Source organism: Nothobranchius furzeri, chromosome 3 (assembly GCF_043380555.1).
Source record: "Nothobranchius furzeri strain GRZ-AD chromosome 3, NfurGRZ-RIMD1, whole genome shotgun sequence".
Taxonomy (NCBI): domain Eukaryota; kingdom Metazoa; phylum Chordata; class Actinopteri; order Cyprinodontiformes; family Nothobranchiidae; genus Nothobranchius; species Nothobranchius furzeri.
This window is the reverse complement of record NC_091743.1, coordinates 73945349-73967912: the sequence shown is the minus strand read 5'-3', so window position 1 is coordinate 73967912 and position 22564 is coordinate 73945349. Positions and strand designations below refer to the sequence as shown.

Below are 22564 nucleotides of genomic sequence, written 5' to 3'. Positions count from 1 at the left end.
AGTGTGCATCAAAAAGTATCAGCTGGTTATCTCCTTACAAGCCAATGCTAAACAGATACAAAGGGGAAATGCTCTTTGCGTTGCTAACCAACCAACAAAAACCCATTAAAATGTGCCACTCTTGGGCTGAATTTTTAGTATTTGTAATCTGGAGCTCTGAAATCATGCTAATCAACTCCAGCAGAAAGTTATGAAAGAAGCTGGAGGAGGAGATGCTGGTTGTGTGAGGAGGGCTTTCCTTCGGTTTAATATTTTATGAAAAAGTACTCGTACATCGGTGCGATGCAGGCTGCGCCCGCCTCCTGCTCCTCCACCTGGCTCCGCCCTGCATCACCAGCTGTGTGGAGTTGCAATCAGCGGCTGGAAGAAGACTAAAGAATAAAAGACTTTATGAATCAGATCCTCAAGAAGCCTACAGGTTTGTGTGGATGTGGGGTAGAGAGGGAAACTGGAACATGTTTTATGTAACTGTATATGAGGAAAGTAGAGGAAAACTCAGGGAGAAATTAAAAAACATAAGAGGTGGGGGATGAAAGTAAAGACTTTGTTAAATGGTGGAGACAGGAAATATAAGTTGGTGACTGAGTATTTAAAGCAAAGTGGTTTGTTGAATAGAATCTAGTTCATTTATTTTTTATAAAATAATTTATTTATTTTTGTTTTGTTTTTGGTGCTCTTATTCCATCTCACACTCCAGCACAGTAGGTGGCAGAAATGCACCTAGACATTAGATGCCACCCACCATTGAAGAAGAAGAAGAAGAAGAAGAAGAAGAAGAAGAAGAAGAAGAAGAAGAAGGAGAAGAAGGAGAAGAAGGAGAAGAAGAAGAAGAAGGAGAAGAAGAAGAGCTCTTGACTCCTGAGCTGACAGTTGATCCCCCCTAGAAGTGTTTGTTATCCAAGTGTTGGCTATTAGTTGGTTAAGTGTTTCCTGCTTCTAGGGTTAGAAGAATACAGATTTGTGGTGTCCGACTCTTAGGTGTCCTGTTTGAGTTTGTGTTCTCAGGTTGAGATTTTTTAAGAGACTGTAAAATCTCCCAGTTCGTTAGTTTTACATTTATAGGTTAAGAAGACTTGAATCTGTTGACTTTAACCTTTGATGGGAATAAAGAATCTGAACCTGGTTAAGAGTGACGCCCAAAATGAAACTTTCATTAACCTCACTGCACGAGTCACATGTCCTCCATGTTACCCCAGGTCCTTTAGACACCTTTCTCCAAGATCTTGTGGAGATGATGGGAGAGTTGGACAGATGTGCAAATTCTTCTCCAGCACCTCCAAAAGACTTTCAGTGGGATTAAGGTCTGAGCTCTGTGGCTGATGGCGGTACTGTCACCTTGGAACATGCCTGTTCTACCAGAAAAGCAGAACTTTGCTGGTTGTTTGGTATAATCAGGTGGTCAGCTGCCTCACTCACCGAGCTCATAATGTTGCTGAACCTTGACTTGACTAGATGCAACAACCCCAGAAGAATGACGGTGTTCTTCATGCTGGAACAGAAAGTTCCTCATCAGACCACAAGATCTTCATCTAGCTCTCCAGAGATGTTCATCGTCCTTGTGAAACTGATGCCGGTTACCCTCACTGATCAGTGCTTTTCTTGAGGATCCACAGCTGCATTGTCTCTGAAGTCCCTTCTGCATTGTGCCGCTGGAAATGCTGGTCGTAGTGGACTAGTGTAAAGCGCTTTGGAGTCCTCTGAAAGCGCTGACTCCAGGTGTGGGTCATTCATAATTTTATCATTCGCTGCTGAACGTGTTTTTCCACTGTTGAGGGTTTTTATGATTTGATTTCACCAACGTTTAAGCAATCGCTGATCATTCAAAAATCTTTTCCAACATAACTGGTTTCTGTTTCTAATGGCGTTCTAAACCCAGTTTTAGTTGTTTCTACTTGAGCTTTAGATGATTCTGAACTGCTGTCTAACTCTAAAGGAGTTCAGGTGAAAACCAGATAAAGCAGAACCTGCCTCACCCGAGCCATACCTTCAATCATGCACTGAAAGATTAAGACATGACCTCTGCTGTTGTTTCCGCTTCTGATCCAGTCGTTCTAATATCTCTCTGTTTGTTTAACTTCTGCACCCTCCTGCTCAAACCTCAGAAGTAATAAGTCTTGTTGTCTTGTTCCTGAGCCGAGGTTCCCAAAACAGCTCCACCTCCACTCCAGCCCCGGTTATATAATGGTTGTGATGGAAGGAGACGTGTGTTTAATGTTGCTGATGCTCTCTGCTTTTCCTTTGCTGGGTTTACAGCTCGACCTTCACAAATGTTTACGTCACAGAAAGTACTCACACACATGACACGAACCCATGTGTGTGTGTGTGTGTGTGTGTGTGTGTGTGTGTGTGTGTGTGTGTGTGTGTGTGTGTGTGTGTGTGTGTGTGTGTGTGTGTGTGTGGCCACAGGAGAAAGTAGAGCTCTAATAATAGAATGAGCTTTAGGAGAGCCCTGCTGCTCAGACCATTAGTGGAGCTCCATTCTTTCTTTTCTTAAACCAACCACTGACTCATCTTCATCCCAGAGACCTCGAGTATTATTATGTGCGTATCTCAATATTTAAGGAAATGTGCACCAAGTCATGTGACCGTCTAATGATGAGAATTCAAACCTTGATAAAATATTTGATTTTTATCATAACATCACATTAATCCAGAGTTCTCTCTGTTTTTCTCTTTGTCCGTCAGAAACACAAGGTCGATTTGTTCTACAAGGTTCGTCACGTGATGATGGAGCTAATCGACCTGAGAAGGCAGCTTTTGTCCGGCCACCTCACCCAGGATCAGAGCAGAGACGTCAAGAGACACATCACCGTCAGACTGGACTGGGGCAACGAGTGAGAAACCACACACACACACACACACACACACACGCACGCGCACACACACACACACACACACACACACACACACACACACACACACACACACACACACACACACACACACACAGCTTCTAGAAACGACCCTTCTCAACAGAACCGAATGGCGCAGTATCCAGGAAGTTTGGATTTATGAGCGCACGTCAGTAGATGAATTTCCTCCCTCTGATACGGCATGTGGCTGATAAATTAAAAATGGATGCAAGTGGTTGAAAAAGTGACAAAGACGCCCGTTGCCTTATTAGTAAGGTACTCCGATGTATTTGACCTGAGACCAGTAAGGAAATGAACTCCCAGGAAAATACAAAGCAGCTTATTTGTTCTTTTCTGATTAGAAAATCCAGATTATGCCCTTTTGTTGGTCAATTTGAGTTTAATCTGATGAAGGTAGAAGCTTCTGTTATTGTCAAACGATTTAGGAACTTATTTGACCTCCCCCGCCGTTCATGTGCACATTGTTAGAAAACGATTATTTTTTAATGAGGATTGTTGTGTTTAGTCTATTGACTCAACTGGTTAAATAAAGGTTAAATAAATAAAACTATTTACTCTAGATCGATGCTAAAGCAGCGAGCAGCTGGTGGGAGAGAAGGCCAGACACTGTTATTAGTAACCTGGAAGTTAGTTTACTGAGAAGTTTCACTGCAGCTAAATATTCAGCCCTGTGAAAGGTCTCGTAAGGCCAATGAGCAGCGAAGCGCCAGTAATTACTAAAAATATAATTATTTTCATGAATCCCTCACAGGGATCTTTCAGACCAGAAACACCAACATGAGTCCAATAATTTGATTGAATGTTAATAAAAAATAAAAAATAAAACTTTTGAAGCATCCTGGAAATAAAAGTTTACACTCAATTAATCTTTTGTTACTTTAAATCATATAAATGCTGCATTTAAACCTGTTTGGGAATAAAATGTTAAGAAATAATCAAAACCCCCAAACTTTTAAAATCTTGTTTTATGGTTTAGATTTAATAGAATAATTCAGAAATTTGCATCCTTTCCTTGAGCTCTTTGCCTTTGGGCTGTGGTGTGTTCCATGTGACTAAAGATGTAGGGTTTGGTAAATTGAGTGCTTTAAGAGCTCAATATGTATCACCTCTACTTATGACCAATAAGCTGTGATACTCTATCTAAATATAGAGTATCAACCTGCTTGGTCTTTGGATGTTTAATCAGAAGATTTTAGGATTCTTTATTTATTAAGGGATTGTACACACTTCGTTTTGATTCAGAAAAGAGTCAGGTTTATAAAAGTAAGACTTTATTTTACAAACAATAAAAAAATGACAGGTTAACTAACATTTACTGTGATGGATGGAGCGAGATGTGGTGTATGAAACCTATATGTGAATGTGATGTTATCAGAACTTCCGTATCTAAGAGAGCTGAGTTCTGGATGTAAAAGAATTTGGTTTGCATTAAGCTATGAAGTTGATTATTATCAAAAACACATCAGACGCAATCTGTCATGTCTACATACCCACTCGAAGACCCTCGTGATAGTTCCGGAATGTCGAAGTCCTCGGACTTCCAGGCACCGAGGTCCATAGAAGAAACTGCGGCACTACTAGACCGGTCTTTGAGTTGTCTCCAGGTCACAACAGATGGATGGAACCGCGCGTCTGGGACTCTTAAGGAGTCTGAACAATATCAGCTTGTTCTGCAGGAACTGTTGCGGTATCAGCATCGCAGGTGCAAAAAGATTTTGATGACGTGTCAAAAGCTTTGATGGGTTAAAGAGGTTTTGCTTCAGATGGCCGGTCTGAAGCTTTCTCTAGAACTGACGAATCACCAGAGTGATCCAGTTTTAATGTTCTCATGTTATGATTTGTGTAGCCAACCAGAGGTTGACAAGTTGAGGAATATTACCAAGACAACTCAGAAACACGCCTTCTTTGATCTGGATGCTCTGATCTGGGGTAAAGGACTCTCTATGTGTCACGCGTTTAACTTAACTTGTCCTTGTGTGAGTGCAAATGGTGATGACCTTGTCGTATCAACACGCTGAAACATATATCAGTCACTGTAATCATAACAACATTAATTTCGAACTTCAATCATTGAGCACAGATTAATGAAAACATTTCATTTTACTATAATTATTATTAGTAGTAGCAATAAACAAATGTTTATTTAATGATTATCTAGCTTATAAGTTTTAGAAGTTCATATCTGATTTACAAAATCATTCTTTGATTTAGCAACTAATCCGAGCTGCGAGTGTTCCTTATGTGGAGGCATGAAGAATCCTGTAGGACGATAAGGGGAGCTTGGACCTTGAGGAGAGAACATTATTGTTGACAATTCGTTATCATGTGTTCAGAGCTGCAGAGAGGCTCTGAGCTCCAACTGATGGGATGAAGGCAGGCCGATTTAAAGGGAACACATGCAGTCTCGTGTCTCCATTTTGACAGATGTTGAAGGGTCAAACTGTACCTAAAAACTGACCATTGCTGGACGTTACAAAGAGAAGACCCTGGATTTAATCTTAGATGTGATGTGTGCACATGTGTGCAGGTTTCAGATGAAGGTAAAGGGTTGTGCTACTGTTTCCAGATCAGATGTAACTGTCCTCTCACCTCTACTTCTCAGACACCTGGGTCTGGACCTGGTCCCGAGGAAGGAGTTTGAGATGGTCGATGAGGACCAGATAAGTGTGTCTGATCTTTATAAGATGGTAAGACTTTAGTCTGTTTCATAAATGACAACAAATTACAATCTTGGTTGATCCCAGGAAAGGTGAAACCATCTTTGAGGAAGTGAATGACGAAAATATGAGCTCAGCCACGGGAGTGACTCGATGACATCAACTGCAGATGTTTCTGCTCTCCTGAAATCACGCTGATGCTTTATTTATTTTCCACTCTTGAGAAAACCTGTTTAAACGCAGCACCCAGCTGTGGTTGCTGCACCTTCATGAATGCAGGATAGATTTAAAATTACAATTCTCATAGAGCTGTTTTACATCTGAGTGCAGACGCGTCTCTGAGATCTTAATGAATCACCTCATGAAAGGATTCATACAGATCTACATCAGCATAGAACTATTTCTACCTTTGCAGTGTGAACCTATCACGTTGCTCCTTCACACAATATTTCTGCTATATGAATAAAATCTGAGCCGTTAGAGTCGAACAAAGCTGTTTTCCTCGGCTCTGTGAGTTAACCACCTGTTGGTGTTTTCAGCAGCTTTAATGTTTCCTCTGAATTGTCTCGTGTTTTTATTCTTATTTCCTTTTTATCTTATTTCTCAGAACAACCTGGAATGAACACGTCTAACATTAGAAACAGGATTTCCTGATGGTTCCTTATTCACACGTGAAACCTGCTGACTCGTAGGTCGGAGTGTTTAGGATGGAGAGCAGCTGAGTGTCCAGGTCTGAGCTCCTAGTCAGCAGAAGCTGAATCATCTGCTGGTGGATTCAGCAGGAAACTCAAGGACACTTCCAATCTACTGATCCAATAATCTGGACTCTAAAGTTACATCCCTTCATTGGTCAGACTTTTTTCTCTAAAACAAGAAATCTGAACGGTTCCAGCTTCTGCCTGGGATGCTGTGGTTGGCCTGAGGGATTATTTTTATTTTCTGTGGCTAAATATGTCAACACAAGCTTGTCGACAGAAGAAAACACGTTTTTTCTCATTTTTCAGACCAAAGGGTTTCAGACGTGACCTGTTAAAGTTCAACATGCCAGAAAATTGAAATTAGAAGTCGATGTGCTAAAGCATTTAGGAAATTTATTTCAGATATTTTTTCACTGATTTAATTTTGTTGTCGTCGTCTTCCTCCGCTTATCCGGGTCTGGGTCAGCATCCCAACTCCAGACCGTCCTCTCCCCGGCCTTCTCCACCAGCTCCTCCGCAGGACCCCAACGCGTTCCCGGACCAGATTGGAGATATAACCTCTCCAACGTGTCCTGGGTCGACCCGGGGGCCTCCTGTCGGCAGGACATGCCCGAAACACCTCCCCAGGGAGGCGTCCAGGAGGCATCCTGACCAGATGCCCAAACCACCTCAACTGGCTCCTTTCAATCTGAAGGAGCAGCGGTTCTACTCCGAGTCCCTCCCGAATGTCCGAGCTCCTCACCCTATCTCCAAGGCTGAGCCCGGCCACCCTACGGAGGGAACTCATTTCGGCCGCTTGTATCCGCGATCTCGTTCTTTCGGTCCTTACCCAAAGCTCATGACCATAGGTGAGGATTAGGACGTAGATCGACCGGTAAATCGAGAGCTTTCTGGCTCTGCTCCCTCTTCACCACGACAGATCGGCTCAGCGTCCGCATCACTGCAGATGCTGAACCAATCCGCCTGTCTATCTCCCGATCCCTCCTACCCTCACTCGTGAACAAGACCCCGAGATACTTAAACTCCTCCACTTGAGGTAGGACCTCTCCCCCGACCCGGAGTTGGCAAGCCACCCTTTTCCGGTCGAGAACCATGGTCTCAGATTTGGAGGTGTCGATCCTCATCCCAGCCGCTTCACACTCGGCCGCGAACCTACCCAGCAAGAGCTGAAGGTCAGAGCTGGATGAAGCTAGGAAGACCACATCATCCGCAAAAAGCAGAGACGAGATTCTCCTGCCACCAAACTCGACACACTCCACACCACGGCTGCGCTTAGAAATTCTGTCCATAAAGGTAATGAACCAGGTTCATTACCTTTATGATTTAATTTATTTTTCACAAATGTAGCCCTTGAAGCTCAAAGTTTGTGTTGATTCGGTTTAAATGTTTAATTTGTTTCATAAGTGCAACAAAATCATATTCAAACATTGAAATCATGCAACATACTTGTCTTTTTTTCTTTCCATGACACTGGTGTATTTATTAGGGGTGGGGATTTAATGTGTTAACCCTCCCACTGTCCTAGTGGGTGTGACCCCGCGAGGAAAGTTTACAATTGAGCAGGATTGATGGTTTATCCCTTGAGGTCCACGTGGCTGGGGTGATGTGGTGCTCACTCCTCACCCCTTCGTGGGGTCACACCCATTAGGACAGTGGGAGGATTAATTATGATTGTTTATAAAAATGATGCGTTAAAAATGTCTGCTTAAGTCTGAGTGTCCTCACCAACTGGGAGCAAAAATGTTTATGGCCTATACATCCAAGATTATCATCAGCAGAACCTCTTAAAGAACAGCAGAGCCTGGGCTACAGGACCTAATACACCTTTTTACGTGCTTCAAACACAACTAAAACTTCAATTAATGAATCATGACAAATCGCTCTTCGTAAAGACAAGAAGGACAGAAATATCAACATTTTTACCATTTGTAGTTGGTAGAAAGCAGGCAGGCAGAAACTCTCAATGTAAACTTTTATTACAGCAGGAGGGTCAAGCACACAGCATTCATCCTTTAGTCCTCAGCAGAACATCCCCTGAACTCTACGCTACACCTCTGCTGCCACCTAGTGTTCAGTTCAGTACACAACATGTTTAATGTCCCCAGTAACACAAATACTAACATTGACACATCCCAATAAATCCCACAACGGTTATCTTTACAACGAGACCAAAGTAATCAAACAGATGGCGTGGGTTACAGAAATATATTCAAATAAGTGTGGGCGTGTCATCTGTGCCTCACTAACATTACTGTTAATAAAGCAATAATGCTTGGGCGCTATTTGTCTTGAACGATTAAAATGCGATTAATCAAGATTAGTTATAACATACATTTTTTAACCGAGTCCCATTCCTAGTGTTAATGCACACGTGTCAACTAAACTTCTGACTTCGGCAAAGTTTTTGTCTTCTAGAGTTAAAACTCTTACAGAAGAGCCATACACATATCTCAGTGTTTATTGATCAGATTTCCAGGCCTGTTTGAATAAATAATCCATTAAAATATCCACACTAATTAATGTTTGGATTGATGCGGCCCAATGATGACTTAGTAATTTCTGGTCTCTGAGTGATTCACTTTTTAAGCTGAGTGCTTTTTAAAGAGTGAAGCTGCCCAGAGAATCTCTGATGTTGGATTTCTCTGTTCTTCTGTTGCTTGGAGACTGATCTGGAAAGAGGATGAGAGAAGGCTGAGGAAAATGGAGATGCAGAGGTTTGGGATGAAAGCAGAGGAAGTGTGAACAAATAGAGATGAAACAAAAGTCATGCTAAGTGTTCAGAGTGCAAAAAATACATAGTTTCAAAACAAGATTTCCTTCTTCAAAGATGAATAAAACTAAATCAAATAAAAAATACTGTGTTTTGCTGTATTTCTTCCTGATCAGGCTTCAGTCAGATTTTTGTTCAGTTTGTCTTCATCAGATTATTTCAATGGAAGCTTTCATTAAAAAGATTCGGGTCTATGAAAGTTGAAAGTTTTATTTTTTCAAATCTGATAAATGAGGCATTTTTATGTAGTAATTAATTTTAAAAATCCATTCTGAACTCTGGAGGTTTCAGGTGAACGATACAAAAAGTTTTTAATAGATAAAAAAAATCATTCATCAGATTTTCTTCCCTTTTTGGCTGCTTATATTTTACCTTCATTCATAAAATCACAGATGAAAACAAAATATTATTACAGGTTTTAGTTTTGCTGAACCAGGTAGCTTCAGAGTTAGAGGTTAGAATATTTAGATTATTTTGTACCATTTACCTTAACTAATCAGGAAGCATTTGAGTTATTGTTGCTCAGTAAAGGATTTCGGGTTAGTAGAGCTTTTCCCTGTTTGAGAATGAAAGCAAAATGGGGAAAGGAATCTGGAGTCGGGTTAGACAGAAGCATCAAAAGGCTGAAATCAGAAAGAGGAGAGGAAAGTGGAGAAAAGGGAAAGATGAGGAACGATAAAACAGAACAGAAAACTGAAAAGAAAAAGAAATGTGGACAAGAAGGAACAGTAAAGAGAAATGAAGAGAAGGTCTTTAGAATAAGATTCTAAGAATAATTTGATTCTAATAAACGCTTTGTATTTTTTTCCAGCATCTGTCCAGCAGACACAACATTCAGCAGAGCACCACACAGGTAAGAACACTTTGTGATATTTAGATCTTTAAATCAATTTTTCTCAATGTTCAGTTTAAATGAAACAACAAAGATGTTTTATGTCTCATAATAAGAAAGAGTCATTACTAGGATGCATGGCGGCACACTTGATAGCTCTGGCTAAAAGCATCTGCAAAATAAATGAACTATTTCAATGTTCAAACTCACTGGCAAACAACTTTTAATTTAGCAAAAATCTGACCTTAATAATAAGAGAATGACCCCCCCCCCCAAAAAAAAAGTATTGTTTTAATGACATTTTAGAGTGTGCATCATAAAAACTGATGTTTTTGGGTGGATTCCCAGGGGGAGAACACTCGGCAGAGACATGGAGAACCCTCGAGGGTCCCTGTACCACACCACCTACTGGTCAACCTGAAGAGCTTCACCTACAACATCGGGGAGGACACGGACATATTCTTCTCTCTGTATGATCTAAGGGAGGGAAAAACCATCAGGTGTGTTCTGGGTTCTTCTGTGTTTGTGTGACGAGAAACAAAAAAAATTAAGTTAAGTTCTTGATTCCTATGCAGGATTTAATTGTTCTAGTGAGCAAATGACACAAATAATGACAAACCGGGTAAAAGTTCAGGATAAAAACATTTAGTTTTAATGTACATTATCAGTGAATATCAATGAAACTGGGTTTTCACTAAAAACAACTCAGGCATTCTTTCACAGGTGAAAGAAACTTAAAACTGAGCTAAAAAATGTAAGTTTTCATAATTAATTTATGGATCATTTCTTTCTAGGAGGTAGAAAAGGGAGTCCTTCAGGTGGAAATGAATCAGGTTGTTGGTGATTTTAAAGAAGCAGTTTCTAAGAATTACATTCTGTGGTCAAATGTGGGTACTGCAGTCCAATATTTTTCTCCCTGCTGCTCCGTGAGTTTCATGGCTGTTACCAGAAGATTCTAGATGACAAGTAAATATGAGTCACACAGTAAGCTGATAAGTAGATATAAATACATCATCATACCTGGTGTTGCCGTTCTTAGGGGCTCGTGGTAGGGAGCACTTACTACATTTATTACGGTAGTTTGTCTCCATCATAGAGGAAGTGATAGCATTGTTAGCTCAGTGTTAGCCTCTATTCTGCTTCACATGATATTGGAGTAAAACAGAAAGATGCCGCGTGTTCTTAGGGGTACAAGAAATAACTTCTGGGTCGCTCCTGTTTACTGGCTACAGTTCTTTAAAGAACGCTGGAGCTTTTTGTCTGCCGTTGTTGATTTACTCATTCCTGTGCTGCAGCATGAGCTCGCTGCAGGTTCGGCAACCTCACAAGTTTAAACAGTGTTAACAGTACGCCAGCTCTGATGACATGAATGGTTGTGTTTTTGTGTGTGTTTGCATGTTTGTGTGTATTTGTGTGATCGGGAGGAAAGGAGGATATAGGTCTGTTTATGAAAAATGAAAACCAGAGATTCAGTCAGTAATTTGTCATCTTAATCATCTTTACTGGTTGAAACTACCTGAGTTTTTTTTTATCCTGATAACAAACTCACAGCTGAGCCCACAAATATGTATGTCCTTGGATGATTTTAGTGTCGGTTCTGACTCAGCATCCTGGGCTAATGATCACATCTGATCCTTTGAGCAGCTCGGATGACAAAGAGGTGAAGATCAGGGAGGTCATGGCTGTCTCTTTGTCTAAAAGTCCTCCAGCTACTGGACTACACTCACCCATGGGGACTGTCCTCAGAGTGCCTTTGCTTTGAGGCTGTTTGTTCCATCATCATTTATTGGTTTTCTTAGCTGAAGTCCTTAATTGTATCTTTATTTTTTGTTTAAGACAAAAATTTCCACAAATTTGTGCCTCCTCTGCGTCATACAGTTGCCATGGTAACATAGCCCTACTTGATCCTGGAACCAGTTTGTGTCCTTGCTGCAGTCCTTTAGGTCCAGTCTGTACTGGGCTGTGGCTCACGAAGGGTTAGTGAGGGTTCTCCATCTCCTCTCAGGTCCCTGTTGTTGGTTTGCTAGAAGTATGAACAAGTACAGGGACATCTCTTTTTTTCCCCAGTTTTATTCAGCAGGAGACACTGATCTTAGATTTTTGACTGTGGGCTCATATAATTTTAAATATTTTCCAATCCTTTGCATATTTATAAATTTGTGTTTAGTTACATTTCTTCTTGTGTGATCTTTCACTGAAGAGACTAAAACGTTTGAATAATATATTTCACACTTACTGTTTACTCACATCTGTTAACATACAGATATGGTGAGTTTTTCAAACTGGTTTTAGTTCCTGTTCCTTAGTTTTTATCCAAAGAAACAAACAACATAAAAAAGCGGCGAGAAGCGGGATGGACCCTGGACCGGTACCAGTCCATCACAAGGTCACATTTACCAACTAACCTAAAATACATTAAAAGGTGAAGCTGCCATGAGCCCAAAGGCGTCAGAGCTTTAACCTCTCTGATCCTCTGATGTCGCTGAATCGTTGCTCCAGTAAAGTCATAGAAAAGGTTCTCCTGAATAACTTCATCATTTACACTTGTTCAGTTATAAAAACGTAATTGTGCAGAATCACCAGCTGTGTTGTTGTTTAGGGAAGTCAGGCATTAAATGTGAAATTGAGGTCAAACAGGTTCAATGGTCTGAAATTGAGCTAATTGAAGAAAATGCACTCGCTCTGTGTGTGTGTGTGTGTGTGTGTGTGTGTGTGTGTGTGTGTGTGTGTGTGTGTGTGTGTGTGTGCCTTCCCAGAGTTTATCAGATATAATTTAAAGATGTCTTTAGTATTTCGGAACCATAATGTTTAGTCATGCTGCTGTAGACGTAGCTAATAAAGTTTTAAAGTCAGTCCAATGCAAAAGTTGGAACCAAGGCTGTTAAATTAAAGCAAACCAACACAGACGTCTCTGTGAGCTTCACAGATTTCCTCAGAGATCTCATGTTCGTCACTAAGAAACCATCAAAGCCATTTTGAGCTCTGCTTGTCATTTTTGAAAACCCAGTTTTCCTAATTTAAATATAATCAAATGTTTCAAAGAACTATAAGGAGTATTTATCTGATGGATTAGACATAATAACAGGCTGCAGGGACTCCAACCCTTCCCCCAACCAGAGTCATCTGAACCGAAACAGGAACATTGAGTTTTGGATAAATCTGAATGCATCACATTCATACAAGCCATAAACACGTGTTTTACACAATCCTGGAAGAGTCGGGAATGTTCAAGGGAAGGGTTTAGTCATTTTATCACCATTACACCTGTGTGTGTGTGTGTGTGTGTGTGTGTGTGTGTGTGTGTGTATGTGTGTGTGTGTGTGTGTGTGTGTGTGTGTGTGTGTGTTTGTGTTTGTGTGTGTGTGTGTGTGTGTGTGTGTGTGTGTGTGTGTGTGTGTGTGTGTGTGTGTGTGTGTGTGTGTGTGTGTGTGTGTGTGTGTGTGTGTGTGTGATGCATTTGCATGAAAGGTGTGTGTGCTGTTGCTTCATCGCCACGTAAACATGTGGTGAGCTGCATCCATGCATCCATTTCAGCGGTGCATTAGTGTATACGTGCATCGTGCACGTGTGCATCCAAGCATGCATCTGCACTTTGGATGCATCCAGCAGGACATTTCCTGTTTTGTGTATTATTTTGACATTCACGGAACGTTTTAACAATTTATCTTCTGCCCTCTGAGAGTGTGTGCTTCTTACTGTAAGTGTGTGTAAATGATGGTGCCTGCTACAAATAAGTCAAATGCGTGTGAGTCTGTATTTGTTTATTTTTACCCTACATGTTATCTGTTGCTGCTTCATGTGGTTCATTGAATCTTTGACTCACAAAAGATTCACCAGCAGTAAGAAAATATACAAAATCTACACAAAACAAACAAAGAAGAAGATGAGATGTTTCCGTTTGTGCACCATCACCAACCAAAACACACACTCATACTGTTTAGGGACAAATACATATTTATTCCCTTTTGTTGGTCGTGTCTGGGCTGCACCGTTTCGAGGGGATTAGAATAAATTGCTGCATTCAAAGACACTGACATGGTGTGTGTTGTGGGGATTTGTGGGTCTTCTGTTGCTGATTGTGTTTCAGCATTAATAGTAACCTGGGAGTTGGTTCATACAGCAGAGAGATGATGAATAATAAAAACCGGCGTTTTTGGAGCAGAGAACACGTCGTTCTTGGAAACTAGGCTTTTTATGTTTTGGACAAGTTCAAACAGAAGTCAGTGTTGTAAATATTCACGTTGCATCTGTTTACAACTTTAGTAATCTGTATAAAACAAACCAAGCAAACGTAATCCAGTTCATTCCAGTCCAGAAGCCTCTGAATAATCCTCAAATCAATGCACAGACAGTCCAGCTGATTATAGTCTGAGTACGTAAGAAAGTTGCCAAACATTTAATAATTGACATTACTCATGATTTTTGTTTTTATTTCAGTTTATCTGATCCTTTTCTCCTGGTTGACCATTTGGTGGGACACATTTTAGTCTAATTGAACTTAAAAGACCTGCGTCACGCTAGCTTACACCTTCCACAGCAACTATATACCCAATATATAACAAATATTGTTGGCATCCATTCTCAGATGTTACTTTTTTATTACACATAAATAATTTTTTTGAGACATTGCTTCAATCCGGAAATAAGACGCTTGGATTAGCTGACACCCTGACTCACCCATGAATTCCACAATAGTACACAGCTGCAGACCCAGAAATTGCAGATTCATGTCAACATCTGCCAAACATACACCAATCAGATGGGGAAAAGGCGGCTGGGATAAGTTATTGTCCCAGTCCGTCCATGACACTTACCCACCAAATGATATTACCATTCAGCTAGTGGCTAGCAGTTAGCATTTTGGTTTTACTCATCGTCTTGGCCTCTCCATCGGGTGGTTTTAACATTGGAATGGCATCAGTTTGAGGAAGTAATCTGTCTGAAAACCAATTCAAGTACTGGCGGGGATTTAACAGTCTGTGAAATAATGGTCACATTCCAGCTAGATTTTTGAGAGCTCTTGAAGATAAAACTAACCATTTCTGCCTATTCAACTCCTATGCAGGAAGACTGGACAGGGATCCTGGTCCTCTCACAGACAAAAATCCATTGTTTGGGTTCTAGGCATTGCCTAATGTGCAGCCTAGATAAGAAAGAGTTCACTTCTTCAAAACAAGGGAAGTTAAACCTCCCACTAACTACTCAAAGAGACTGGGTGTTAGTGTTTACAGTCAAAACTACCTGGAAGGGGAGAAGGGGGGCATGGTAATGTAACCATATCCTTTCTAGGCATCTGCAGTAGCTTATCTGAGTTTAGCAGAGCTAGAGGGAAGAGGCTGCTGAGACAGGAAAAATGCTTTGGGGGTGTTTATATGAGGAAATAGCAATATGACATGGTCATACGTGTCTAAAATGAGGTTTAACAGGACCTTTAACTGAAGAAGAAATATTCAATAATCTAGAGATGTTGGAATAAAACATTATTTTAAAACATGCAGGAATGAGAATCTAAGGTAAATAAGTGAAACTTTCAGAAGCACAGCCCATTCCAGCTCCATATGTGAGGATAAAACTAAACTTATTAGATCAGTGTTTGGCCTTCACAGGATTTGGCTGATCTTGTAAAAAGCTGTGATGTCCAAAACATTGATCCAGTAATTTATTTGTTCGTCTCTCTCCCATATGGAGCTGGAGTGCGCTACACTTTGTAAATTACTGACTGAAACTTTCGTAATACCCCGTAATATCCCCCTTGAGGATAATTATAGTTACATGGTTAAGAACACAGTAAGAATATGTTCTCTAACTCGCCTTCTTAGATGTCATAGATCATAAATATTATAGGCAATAAAAATGGAGCATTAAAGACCATTTTTAGTATTTTATATTAGTATTTACTGTTAGTGTTTTAAAGACCGGAGTTTGAGTGAAAAAAACTCAGATAAATGATTCATCTCTGTTTTTTCTGGGATAATAAATAGAAAGACCAGATCCATAAAAATCCTTGAGTTATGACTGCTCTCATTTATTATTTATCAGGCATCCACAGTAGTTTTTCCATTTTATTCCAGCGTGTCCACTTTAGCTCCCTGTTCTCTGCCCTCTGGTAGCTTCGTGCATGTAAGGCCCGCTGTCCTAAAGGTTTACATCAGAATGAAGTATGGAAATGTGCTTCAGCGCTGAAAACATCCTACAACAGGAGAGAAAACAGAGAACTACTGAGTTAAAGTCACTGAAAGGCCAAACACGGGACAAAGTTCAAATCTGTCGTCCAAAATGAGTTAAAAAAGTCATTTAGGTTTGGGATTTTTTTTTTCTGTTGGGAAAAAGACATTTAAAGAGACAATGTGTAGTTTTTACTGTTAATCTCTAGAAATATCCATTGAAAAGTTGTTAGAAATGAATAAAAAGCCCAGTTGTTTTAAATATTTGCACACATATAACTAGGGTTGGGCATCGAGAATTGATTGGAACCGGTTCCAACTGTTCATTTTTCCAGGAATCGTTCAAAGTTTTTCATTTCGATTCCTAGTTTTGATTCCTAGAATGCTGATAGAAGAGGAATCCGCAGCCGATCTCCATGAAAAATAAACGTGATCTGCAAATTGTGTGATCAGAGCTGATCACACCAGCTGTCTGTGTGCAGCACTGAGTCCCCCCTCCCCATACCCAGACATAAACAAACACGTCTGCCGAACTTTTACTCTGGAATGTAAACTTTAACTCCTGCAGCGTAGCGGAAACTTGTCTAAATACGTCAACACGGTGGATTTAATAGAAGCTTTAAACAACAAACTCTGGACGGTGTGAGGTGAGTTTCTCTCACTGCAGAAATAAAAACACACACAGAGCGTCAGCAGTCAGATGCAGCCACTCACCAACACTCGTGTGTGTGTGTGTGTGTGAGCGTCAGAAGGCTGAACATTAATCTGTAGAATAATTAAAGACATCACGCACGAGCAGCTTTCTCTGTGGTGGACCACACCACAATAAATAATTATAATAATAATAAATAACATTTTTTATTTCCTTTCTGAACTATTTCTGTTGAGAGTTTTAATGTTTAAAATCTGTTAGATTCTTACTGACAGCAGCTACATTTAAGTTTCACTTTCTGTTCTGACTGAAGCTGCTGCAGCATGGAGGTGTAGTTCTCAGTCATCCTGGACATGATCATGACATGAGTTTTAGCTGAAAACAGCTGGACGCTCCTGTTGGAGACATTTAGCCTCTCATCCCAGAGGCTTCTTCCAGACTTTGGTTGTGGTCAGAAACAAACACACTGGTTGTGCTGCAAGTCTTTTTCTTTTTTTTCCTCCAAAATATGTTTTTGTCTAAATGAAGGAGATGTTATTAAAATTCATGTTGAAGTTAAGATTATTTCATCAAGTAGGACCTGTGGTTAGCTAGCTCATGTAAAGCATGTCATGGCTTGAAAGAATCGTAATCGGGAATCGATAGGAACCGGAATCGAAACGAGGAATTGGAATTGTTCAAAATCAAACGATGCCTAATCCTACATATAACTAGAAAAATCTGCTCTAAAATACATGGGAGCGTGTCGAAGTCTCTGGGTGACGCCATATTAGATGCCATGTTTCCTTCTACAGGAGCCCGTGAGGACAAAATGCATTTACTGATTTGTAACAAACGGTTACAAAACTTTCACCATTCATAAACGTTGTTTTACACATTTACCTCTTCACTCGTTTTCAGTGATGAAAGGAAGTCTGGTGTGTTTGCTACTTTGCTTAAGTTTGCAGTCCCCAGGGCTTTTTGACCCTAATGGGCATCCGTTGGTAAGGTCTTACTCCAACACAAAAATACTACTTGCCTGCAATGATTTGGGTATCTACTGCCCCCTATCGCCAGGAAAAATATACACTGCCACTTTAAGGACTTAGTGGAAAGGTTTTAGCATGGTCCTTTTGACTTGAATATCTTTTTATAATTGATTTGATTCATTCTTTTTCATGTTTGTTCATCCAGAAAACAAAATTAAAGTCTGAGGTGCAGTTTAGTCTGAAACACTAACTCTGTGTTTTTGCTCACCCGAGGTTTCATAATAAAACAGCATCTTTTCATAGATTTATTTCAGGTGTTTTGTTCTTGTTTGAGAAGTTTGAGCCCCTGATGAGGCGGTCCAGGGCCAGTACAGCCCTGAGGCTGTTGCTTCTTACATCAACATCCCAGAAGAACAAATTACATGTAAAGAAAACTTCTCCGTCCACAGTCTGATAAAACGTGTCTAGAGTTGGATTCAAACTGCAGCTTAAATCTGCAATTACCGGTTTGTTTCATTTAAACACTTGGGAAAGTAAACATGAATAAAACATATCAGAATCCAAACATCTTACTGACTTGTGGCAGAGTAAAATAAGAATGGCTGAGTTGAACGTCCCCTCTGAGACGTGATGCTTTAGTTTCTGGCTGTTTGTGCTTCAGGGGAAGAAAACGAGCATCTCTGTCACAAATCTCCTGAGAAGATCGACCGGGGGTGTCGGGGTTAGAACAAGGTTGCGAGCGTTTCTTCATCTTGAGATCTGAGATGATTCAGTGAAGTCGGACATGATGATGTTTGACAACGGTTCAAACTCTGGCACCTTTAATTACAAACCTTCCCATATTTACGTTAGAAATAAAGCACGGTGCCTTCACACAACCGTGCAGCAGCGACCCTGCAGGTGGTGGAGGATCAGAGAGCTCAGACCTTTGAGTCTGTTTTTCAGTGAGAAGTTCATGGTGAGACTGAACAAGAACGGAGGACCAAAGAATCCAGAGAAGGTGGACCGGCTTTGTGCGCTCTTTACGGTATCTCACACACACACACACACACACACACACACACACACACACACACACACACACACACACACACACACACACACACACACACACACACACACACACACACACACACACACACACACACACACACACACACACACACACACACACACACACACACACACAGGACCATTTAGGTAAGAAACTAGAAGGTGAGGTGCTGAAATTAAAGCTGCACTGCCCCCTGCTGCTCAAAATAGAAATTGTCAGGGTCAAACGATCACTAGAGCAGATTATTTATCTTTACTGTTAGAAAGGTACATTTGTCTCACATCAGATTATTTCCTTTCCTGGAGTGTTTTAGTGTGACAGAATCGTGTCTCTTGTCTCCTGGACGCTGCAGGATCTGAGCAACAAAGACATGAAGAGAGATCTCTACATCGTCTCACAAGTGATCCGCACAGGTCAGACTCAAGTCACGATAACCTAACCCTAGGAAAACAGTCATAATATCCCTGCAACACAAACTATAAAACCAGCGACACGTCGCAAGAGGGAAAATCTGACTTATGAGATTTACAGTTTTCTTCTGCTCACTCAGGCACAGTTTTTGAATTCAGCTGAACTCTGTTTTACCGTCCTGTTGCAGGTCGCATGCTGTTGAACGACAGTAAGAAAGGCCCGCCACATGTTCAGTACCGCCGGCCATACGGCTGCGCTGTTCTGGCCATGAGCGATGTGCTGCAGATAATCTCAGAGTTAAAAGAAGAGAAAGACTTTGTCCTGAAGGTTTACACGTGAGTAAACCGTAACCAAAATCTGTTGTTTGTCTTCGTCTTTCTACTGAGCTGCACCAAACCTCTCATCCTCTCTGGGTGAATTTCTGCTCATTAGAGTAAATGTGATCGATTCACCAAGAGGTGAATCCAAAAAAGATGGATTATGAACCCGGCGCCCTGAAATGGTTTAATAAAATCACGCACATTAACTTCATATGAGAAAGGATGGATTAAAGAAAACCGAATGAAGGACTCATTCGGAGTTCAGCCAAAAAGCTGTTTAATCTTTACTGTAATGATCTCACCTCATTCCTTCTGTTCTCTGCATCTTGTTGTGGGACTCCAGCCCCTTAACAACCTGACACTAGAAAAAGAGAGGACAGAGGATCTTAGATATCTGAGAAGTTGCAGATTTTTTTGTTTTTAATGCCTTCAGTGGCCCTTTATTAACACACACACACACACACACACACACGCACGCACACACACACACACACACACACACACACACACACACACACACACTGACACAGGTCAGCCCCCCCCCCCCCCCCCCCACACACACACACACACTTTATAGATGACAAGAGAGAATCCCTTTGAGCTAAAACATCAAAAGCCTCGCCTGCATTTAATTAATGTTGTGTATCAAAATCAACAAAAACAAAAAAAAAGCCTGAAATAAAATTGTTATCCACTCTCTATCAGTTGGATTAGATTTGTTTTGGTTTGATGAGACATTTTTGTTTATCTCTAGGTGTAACAATGAGAACGAGTGGTACCAGATCCATGAAAACATCATCCGCAAGTCGAGCAACAAATATACAGCGCCTAGCATCAACTACGGTAGGCCGTGTGTGTGTGTATGTGTGTGTGTGTGTGTGAGAGAGAGAGAGAGAGAGAGAGAGAGAGAGAGAGAGAGAGAGAGAGAGAGAGAGAGAGAGAGAGAGAGAGAGAGAGAGAGAGAGAGAGAGAGAGAGAGAGAGAGAGAGGCCGCTGAGCTGGTTTTCATTTTTCAGATTTCATTGTGATTCTGCCGGAATCCTCACAAAAGTGAAATGACTGTGTATAGAAAGCTTGATCTTAGATTAGTAAACAGAAATTACTTGAAGCAACCCGTCCAGACCGTCTCACTGAAGCATCTCGTCATCTCTTTACTTCGGCTGCAAAATCATCTTAATTGGTGTTGCTGTAGGCGACTGTCATGCTGACCTCATGCTTCACTCTGACCTCCACAAAATTCTGACTCTGTGGGGTTTCAGAAATTGGAGGATTTTTTAATTTTTGCTGCAAAGTTAATTCCAAGCTGGGGCACTCTGGATGGATCTCCAGGTGTTACATCACATGGTATCATTGAGACACACACACACACTCACCTAGTGAGGATGTAGAGTCAACCTCTCATGCACAGAAACTGGAGAACCTATAGAGAAATCATCGGGTGTGTGGTGAGATTATGTAAACTGCTCAGAAAGGCCACAGCAGCTCCAGAGTACATAATTGGTAAAAAGGATGAAAACATTTGTTTATTTAGCTTTTTCTCCTGGTGAAACCCTGCAGGTCTGATCATCTCCCTGCAGCTGCTGAGAGGAGACATAGAGCAGGTCCGCAGAGAAAACCCACTCATCTTCAGCAGGGGGGTGGCCATCACTCGGAAGCTGGGGTTCCCAGATGTCATCATGCCGGGTGAGTCAGACATCCTAGGGAAAAAAAATGATGCAAGTCCACCTCAACTTGCTTTAATTTATTTTTAATTCTTCCCTGGGCAGAAAATATGAGGATGAGAATAAATCAGCCACTAACAGAAGCTGCAAGCCACAGTTTTTTCTCTCTCTCTCATGAAATGTTTTTATTAGGAATTTAACGCATTAATTATGATTAATTAGAGAAAAAGAATGTGTTAAAAATGTTTAACTTTAGCATCAAAATGTATGCAATTAATTTATTCAATAAACATCATCAAGCTTCACCTCTAAGAAAGCCACAGAGCTTTGGCTACAAGACCATATGAACCTTTTTACAAGCTCCAAACACGACTAAAACTACAATTAAACTAATTGCTCTTCACAAAAAAAGAAAAAAATATCTTTTTTATCATTGTTTTGTAGTTGGTAGGCAGTAACTTTATCCATATGAACTTTATTCTAGCAGGAGGAAGAAGCACACATGTAGCATTCATCCTTTAACCCTCAGCAGAACTTCTCCTGAACTCTACAGTACACCTCTAAATATAATATGTTAGCAGTGCTCTGCTGCCACCTTGTGTTCAGTTCAGTACACATCATGTTCCACGTCCGTTTACACATTACAGGCCCCAACTGCCACCAGCTGTGCGGACAGCAGAGGGTAACACTGTCCTTTGCTGCCCAAACGGCTGGCGGCTCTGGCGAAGGCGGAAGTTCCAGCTGAAATGCCAGCCGAAAGTAAAGAAACATTTTATTACTTCAGCATTAAATAACAAAAAATAAGATAATTATATATTTACAGTTTTCTACACATCGGTATCGGCCGATATTTGTCCTTTGTAAAGCCGATTTAAAGTCAGGCACATCCTCGGACAGCCTGGTGCTGTTGCAGAATTTAATTGAAATTTATTTTAACGTTCACTAAATAAGTATTCTAAACAAACTTTATTTATATGCTTGTCTATAACACTGAGTAGTGCACAAAGTTCAGATTTAACAGTTAGTTAAATGTTGCAGAAATTTTGAGCATCAACTGATGTTATTAGCGACATTTTAGCATGAAAAGAATGTGTCGGTGGGCCATGCCTCTTGCATATCGCATCGGCATCGGCAATAGAAAAACCCAAATCGGTTGACCTGTACTTGAGATGTTTTCTTCTGTGTTCCCTTTCTGGAGCTTGATGCTTTTTCTTTTTCTTCATCAGAATCAGGATCAGAATGTTTTTTTTGCCATACGTGTGGGGAATCACAACATTAGGGTTTTGCTGCGGGACTTGGTGCAAAAAATAAGAGATAAGAAACAAGCACATTCCCAATCAATGGTTTTAGAATAATGACTAAGAAAGGTCTTGTAAAATGTTCTGAAATATGACAGACGATCTCAAAACTACTGAATTTACACGACTGTGGTGAATTAATGACAGCAATTACAGAAAATTTCCAGACATTTTTTGCTCATAGTGCTCAGATTTCAGAGAATTAA

The 22564-nt window shown here is 40.7% G+C and overlaps 1 protein-coding gene across 9 annotated transcripts in view; it reads left to right on the top strand.

The window, feature by feature from the left end:
• Positions 1-22564, top strand: part of LOC107385885 (dedicator of cytokinesis protein 3) — a 200199-nt gene that overhangs the window by 148435 nt on the left and 29200 nt on the right. For all 9 annotated transcript variants that reach the window (XM_070549540.1, XM_070549539.1, XM_070549538.1 and 6 more), the window contains 9 exons: positions 2686-2834; positions 5476-5560; positions 9810-9851; positions 10179-10330; positions 18560-18641; positions 19021-19081; positions 19267-19414; positions 20154-20242; positions 20957-21082. In XM_070549540.1, coding sequence (XP_070405641.1) covers positions 2686-2834; positions 5476-5560; positions 9810-9851; positions 10179-10330; positions 18560-18641; positions 19021-19081; positions 19267-19414; positions 20154-20242; positions 20957-21082 — 934 coding nt within the window. The remainder of the gene's footprint in view (positions 1-2685; positions 2835-5475; positions 5561-9809; positions 9852-10178; positions 10331-18559; positions 18642-19020; positions 19082-19266; positions 19415-20153; positions 20243-20956; positions 21083-22564) is intronic.